Here is a 6665-nt window from a genome sequence, read left to right on the forward strand (position 1 = left end):
ACATGCGCGGGGACGTGCACGGCCCCACCACGCGCTTCCGCCACCGTCGCAGTCGCCAGGGAAACCGACGTCATCAGCTGAGCTCAGCGGTTGCTGGAGGGACTACAGGAGGGCGGGAGGCAGACCCCTCCCCCATTTCCCGGCGGAAGCGGGGATCGACCTACTCCCACACTGGCGGGTGTGGCCAGGGGTCGTCCACCTCTAATACAGTCCCATTCCCCTGAGAGCCCGGTGGCCGCAAGAGGGGCGGCCCATAGGGTTTCCACGGGGCCCCAACTCCTGGGCCTTGCTCTCTAGGGCAAAACACAATCGCCACCGCCCTCCGCGCAAAAGCAGCCTGGCGCTCGCCTGGATCTCAGTCATTCTGGTCAAGACGACACAGCCTTTCTTCGGCCCTTACACCCTCGCCTGATCCCCAGAACCGAAGCTGGCACCTGCCATTGTCAGGGACCCAGGAACCCTCTCTTCTCAGTCCTCTACTTTTTCAGACAACCCCTACCCCACCCCCATCCGAAGCAAACACGCTCAGCTCTGAGCAAGGAACGCACAACAGCCAGCGGATAGTTCCTCCCCTACTCACAGTTCAACCACACCTCCAACCCCCCGAGCATTTTCTGAGCGCCAGGAAAAAAAGGAAGGCTGTAGCCAACAGCAGGAACTAGCGCCGGGAACGGGATGTTCCAGCCCGAAACAGGCTGACATCACGGCCGGCGCCGGGCCAGGAATTGGAGAGGGAACCGTGGAAAGCCTTGGAGGGTCCTGGTGCGCGGTGAAAGCCAGGGACCCCAGAGTGTTAAGAAAGGCGGCACAGGGCATGCTTGCTGAGGGTCGCGCGTGGGGCCAGGAGAGCTGGGAGCGGAAGGCAAAGCGGGAGGTAAGATAAGCGGGTCAGGAGTGAAGACACCTGGTGCAAGGTTGCAAGGAACACCTGGGTCCCCGGGGGCACAGAGGGGGTGGACAACGGCAAGGAAGATGGATTATTGGTGTGCCGTCTGAGCGCCTGGACCTAAAGCGGTACATCAGGCTTTAAGTGGCGGCAGTCCGGCGCGGAGTGGAAGTGGCGGGGGCCACGGAGACGCCTACCTGTCCGCGCGAGCGTCCGCCGACCGCCTGCCCGCCGCTGTTGCAGCCCGCAGCAGAGTGGAAGCTCTGCGGGGCCAGGAGGCGGGTTGCATAATGCCGGGCACTGCCCCTCATTGGCCTCCTGACGGCAGAGCCACAGGCCCCGCCCCGGATTGGCTGGGGATCTCGTCCTGGCGCCTGATTGGCTACTGGCCCCCACTGAGGTCAGGGCTGTGTCACACACACGGGCGCACGTGGATCTGGGTGCTGGCACTGAGCTGAAGGGCCCCAGACACCACCGCCCAGCCAATGGGCGTAGGACGCCTTGTATAGTGGATATTGAATGGGTGGGGAGGGGAAGGAGGGGAAGGGAAGCTGCCCTTCTTCCGGGAAAATGCCTGGGGCACCGCAGGTGCTTAAGAGATGTCTACTTTCCGAACTGACCAGCCTTGCAGAACAGGACAATTTGGCCTTCCTCGGGGTGGAGAAAAGGAATGCAGACCCTGGGAGGTGGGCCAAGCTGGGTGAGATGGCTGGTCCCTGGGAGGTGGCGAACAGACAGAAACCTGACTTGGCGTTTCCTGGGTTCTCTTCCCCAGCCTGTCATCATAATAAATCCCTTTTACCCAACCCCTTCCTCTGACACTTCAAATCCTATGGACAGCTAGGAGGAGGGCAATTGAGGGTCCACATATGATGGAGTGGGGGGCGATACAAACAATAGAAAGGGCAACAAGAGCCAATAAGGGCTGTCAAAGGAAACAATGGCAGGTGCTTCTGTGGCCAATCAGAAAAAAGGTCTCCAGGCAGTCTGGGGGTGTGTCGGGGGATGACTAGTGCTTCTCTCCTAAGGATGCAGCCACCTATAGTTAGGGCTGCCCCAAAAGTGGGGAGCTAGGAAGTCAGGGCTACAGGGGAACAAAGGGAGTGGATGAGAGAAAAGACCAACTGGGAGTTTAGACAGAGAAAAGTGGAGTGGCAAGGGCTTCAGAGCCTTACCACTAGGAAAAGAGAAAGCCAAGGACATCATCTGTCTCCTTCACTATTCCCCAGCCCCCAGAACAGAACCTGACACATGGTAGGTGATCAATAAAAATGGTGATTTTGTTGTTAACAAGGATTGATAGGGGAGAGGAAGGGGCCTCAGCATTGGAGAAGGGACAGGAAATTATAACTTTTTTAAAAGAAAGGGGAGCACAACACTGAATTCTAAAAAAAGATAGGGGCCTGATTTGGGGGATAAAGTGCCAGGCTGGGCCCAGGAGAGCTGCAGTTACACAGACCCCTGCATCCAGGACTGTGATGAGTAGTTTATCTCAGGGCTCCCTGGAGATGTGGGCGGCAAGTAAAGAGGCCCCCAAGCTGATGCTGACATAATCAGTTTTGGGTGCACTCCCCTCACTGTCACGTGGCCTAAGCTTTCCTTAACAATGGTGTTCCCCGTTGGGGAGGGGGGGCAGGGAGAAGACTCTGTGGAAAAGCTGGGAGTGGGGGATATAAGATAACCTAGAAAAACCAAAGCAAGAAAACACAGGAAACAAAGGATTTGAGAGCCCGGATTTTAGTCTCACCCTGAAAATGCACCCCAACTCACATACTATGGCCCCATCTCTAGTCTCATTTTCCGGAAACTTCATTTTTCTTCGTCCTCAGCTCTCCTCAGGGATTTAGGTGTGATCTCCCCTGATACAGGCAGTACTTGCTGTCCCACCTCCACCTCCATATCTATTTCTTGCATAGACAAAAGAGTACATCGCTCCAGCAGCCCTCAACTGCTCCCAGGGCTCTCTCTCTCTGGCTGTCCTGCCTCACGGTCCCCACAGTAACCAGGCCTGCTGCCGTCAGTGGAGAAGAGGGGGCGGGAGACAGCGGTGACGTCAAAGCGGAGGAAGGGGGCGGGGCAAGACAGCTGGGGAATGTGGGGCAGGGAGGCTGGAGAGGCAGCGGTTTGGGAGGCGGCCAGCCCGAGAGGGCGGCGGCCAGCGCACTTGGGAACATCGTGTTCTCTTGGCTGGTGGCCCAGGACATGCTCCCAGCTCAGGCGCCTCCCCCCAACACAACGACAGCCGTCCTGTCCCAAAACCAGGGATTCCTGGAGAGAGGATTAGAAGAAAAGGGTCCCCCCCTTCGTCCCTATGCCTGGTTCTCTTCATACTCGCATCTGCCCTCCCCTCAGCTTATTCCTACAGCTTCTGGCACTGGCTTTTCTCCTCTCCCAAACTGTACACATCTGCTGACTGGATCCCAAAGAGCCAAGGCGGAGAAGTTGGAGACCCAGGTTCTGTAAGAGAACACGCACCTTTGCTCCTTCAGAGGCCCCCTTCAGAGCCCGAATCTCTTGTTACTATGGCAGCAGAGAGGGGGGAGGAGCGAGGGGGAGGAGAATGGTTCTAAGATGAGGAAATCAAACTGGGAGGGAACAAGTGGTCCATCCTGGGGCCTGGATCCTGGGAGAGGGATTAAAGAGTGGAATGAGGGTTTGGGGCTGGTGCCTGAAGATCAGAACCAGGAAGAGGGAAATGGGGAGGGAGCCACCAAAACTTACCGAAAAGCTTGAGAATGTGAGAATAGTTCTCAACTATAGCATTCACATAAATCTCTCACCTCATCACTGTTGTTTTGTTGTCCTATAGGCATTTTGTTTTAGCTAAACGATTTTTAAAATATGACCCAGACATTATGCTAAGCACTTTATGTACATTATCTTATTTAATCCCCAGAACAATCCTGTGAGATAGGTATTATCCCTATTCCACAAGAATCAACTAAGGCTCAGAAGTTACTAAACTTTATACTGCTTCATAATATGTTCTCAGGCTCTTAACAAATAGAACCCAGGGTTCAAACCTGGGCTTTGATAATGGCTTGTCATTCTGGCTTTTTAGCCTTCTGGAATGTATGAGGTGTTACCCAGCACTGGGGAACCTGGGTCTCTCAAATATCCAGCTGATTCTGAGTTTGGTGCCTGGAACACAGACTTCATCCAATCCCTCTTCTTGCACTCCCCACACTCTTTGAATCATAATAGACCAGTTTTCACATGCTTTTGAAGTCCTTGAGCTCATCCTAGCAGCTACCAGCCCCAGTGATTTCCTAGGAACTTCACTTCCTCACTCTCCCACCTTACTCCAGAGGTCCTTTTACCACAGACCTGCTTGTTTGTACAGATACCAGAGCACCCTATTGGTTCCTCCTTACCTCCAGGGGCTCAGGAAAACACGTGCATAGCCGATCTGCACCAACCCATCCTCCCTTTCAGGATCTAATACCTTTACTCCCAAGGGTGACTCCGAGGCCCAACTTCTACTCTCTACACATAAGACATCTAGAGCGTGATGTAACTGGCTCAAAGTCACACAAACCACCACCATGTCAAACCTTTGGAATCCTCTCACCTGCCCTACCAGGGTGTCCCTCCAGCCTCATGTCGCTGAGGGCTTCCAAGCCCCTCCCCCCAGGTACCCCTGCCTCTCTCAAGTGCTTAAGGCACATACCCAAAAAGCAGCCACGCACTGGAATGTCGCCTACCCGCTCTCAGGGATCCCATCCCTGTACCTTCTTGGAAGCAGGAGTCTCAGCTCGCTCATGTCGCTGAGGGCTTCCAAGCACCTCCCCCCAGGTACCCTAGGGCGGTGGTCTAGGTACCCTAGGGCAGTGAAGGATCTAAGTCAGTGACTCCCACCCCCGTCCCTCTACCGCTGAGTTCTCGATCTCTATTCCGCACAATCATCAGGGCTCCCACCGCAGCGATCACGCAGTTGCAGGATTCCCTCTCCAGCCCCCACACGCATTCCATTAATACCCCTACTGACAGAACACCACCCCAGAAAAACTCACACCGACTCCCGCTCATCTCCCCCCATCCCTGAGTACTCACTCACTGCTCTGCAAGCATGCAAAATCCAATCTTTTCCCCATTAGGACCCTAAAGACTTGGACTTGCTGCTCCAGGCCCGTTTACCAGATGGGATGCCACGCCCCTCAAGCTTATTGGCCTAAGGGCACGGGTCCATGCCCCGCGCCTCGTGCGGTTGCCCCGCCCTCAGACAGCCACCATTGGCGGCGCCTGCTGCCGCCATCATCTCATTGGTCAGCTTGCCAACCGACAGTGACAATATCCACGTGCGGGAGGGGCCGTCCTGGCGCGTTGATTGGAAATGACAGAAAGCCACGCCCACACCCACTTACGAAGTTCATATTGGCTGTGGCAACATCCGGACCTGCCTAGATCAGTGACGCAAATGCTAGCCCAGCCCTCTAAACCTTCTTACAGGCTGAGAGGTTTCGGAGCTGTTGAGGACACGTGCCGGCGGTCTCACGCGGCAACTTGTTTACCTAGAAGCTGGGGATTTTCCTTGACGACACTCATACCCAAGGATGCACTCTGCGCAGGCGCAGCGAATGTGGCCTGCACGCAGGCGCAGATGTGAGTGCGGTGGCCTTGGTTAGGGGTTTTGTGGCGAGATCTGGGCGAGCCATCCCAAGTGTGACGAGACCCCCCGCCCACGCTGAGACCAAGGCCGCGGTTCCCTGAAGCTTCCTGAAGCTGGTAAAGTTCGAGCATTAGGATGATGCGGTCTTCAGACCTCAGTGCCTCGTGAGGATGAGGACTATGAAGATGTAGCAGTCTCTTAAATTATTTTTTGTGGGCCAGGCGCTTCTCACAAACCCGGAGGAGGCCGGCTCATTTACTATATACTATCTCACAAATGAGACCGAGATCCAGAAAGGTTACATAATCCATCTGGATTAACACACTACTCAGTAACGGCCAAGATTTAAACCCAAGATTTGACACTATAAAGGCAGGTCCTAGGGCCTACAGGAACCTTAAACTTGCCTAGAAAGTATTCAGTAGATGAAATATAAAAAAGCCCTGAGCACTAACTGGAATACAGTAAACCCTCAATAAATGGGAGACATTATAACAACTGTGTACCTAATTTTAAGAATCATCTTGGCCCCTTAGTACTGCTGAATCTCCAGGGAAGGTGCCTGAAAATCTATTTTAAAAAGCATTTCTGGTCTACAGCCATGCCACCCTGAATGTGCCTGATCTCATCTGATCTTGGAAGCTAACCAGGGTCCAGCCTGGTTAGCACTTGGATGGGAGACCATCTAGGAATACCAGGTGCTGTAGGCGTGTAAAAAATAAGGAAAAAAAAAGCATTCCTGATAGTTCTTAGGAGCCCACAAGTTTGGGAAACACTATCTAGGTTGCCAATACTGCTGAATCCTCATGCTGCAACTCAGAGAAGTGAGCCCTCCAGAGCTGCTCTAGCACTCTCCATTCACTGTTTAAGCACTCAGAGACAGGAATACTAGGGTACCACATCAAGGACATTGTGGACTAGAGTCATCTGTCCAGAACAGAGTGCAGGGGAAAACAGGCCATCTATAGCCAGCTCCACACCACACTCATCTGGATCTGCCTGGGGCAATTTGTTCAGTAAGTATTTATTAACCCCCTTCTGGATGCTGGCACTATGTCACACACAAAGGGGAAGAGATGTTTCACAGAAGTTGGCTATTTACTTCAAGCCTATGAGTAAATGACTGCAAGAGCAACTGCACAGTGTCTGGGAGTTAAATCAAGGGCTAAG

The 6665-nt window shown here is 53.9% G+C and overlaps 1 protein-coding gene and 1 pseudogene across 5 annotated transcripts in view; one reads left to right on the plus strand and one right to left on the minus strand.

Moving 5' to 3' along the window:
* PER1 (period circadian regulator 1) overlaps window positions 1-5037 on the minus strand; it is a 15705-nt gene extending 10668 nt beyond the window's left edge. For 3 of the 5 annotated variants that reach the window (XM_015597451.2, XM_015597450.2, XM_015597449.2), the window contains exon 1: window positions 2657-2901. In XM_015597451.2, coding sequence (XP_015452937.1) covers window positions 2657-2699 — 43 coding nt within the window. In that variant the 5' untranslated portion in view covers window positions 2700-2901. Of the gene's footprint in view, window positions 1-1083; window positions 1214-2656; window positions 2902-4939 lie in introns of those variants that run through there. The other 2 variants (XM_006922354.3, XM_006922353.3) reach the window with 2 other exon arrangements.
* A 1049-nt stretch (window positions 5038-6086) lies between these two features.
* Window positions 6087-6205, plus strand: LOC112471489 (annotated as a pseudogene).
* Window positions 6206-6665: the final 460 nt, after the last annotated feature.

Source organism: Pteropus alecto, unplaced genomic scaffold, assembly GCF_000325575.1.
Source record: "Pteropus alecto unplaced genomic scaffold, ASM32557v1 scaffold398, whole genome shotgun sequence".
In the NCBI taxonomy this organism is placed as follows: Eukaryota; Metazoa; Chordata; class Mammalia; order Chiroptera; family Pteropodidae; genus Pteropus; species Pteropus alecto.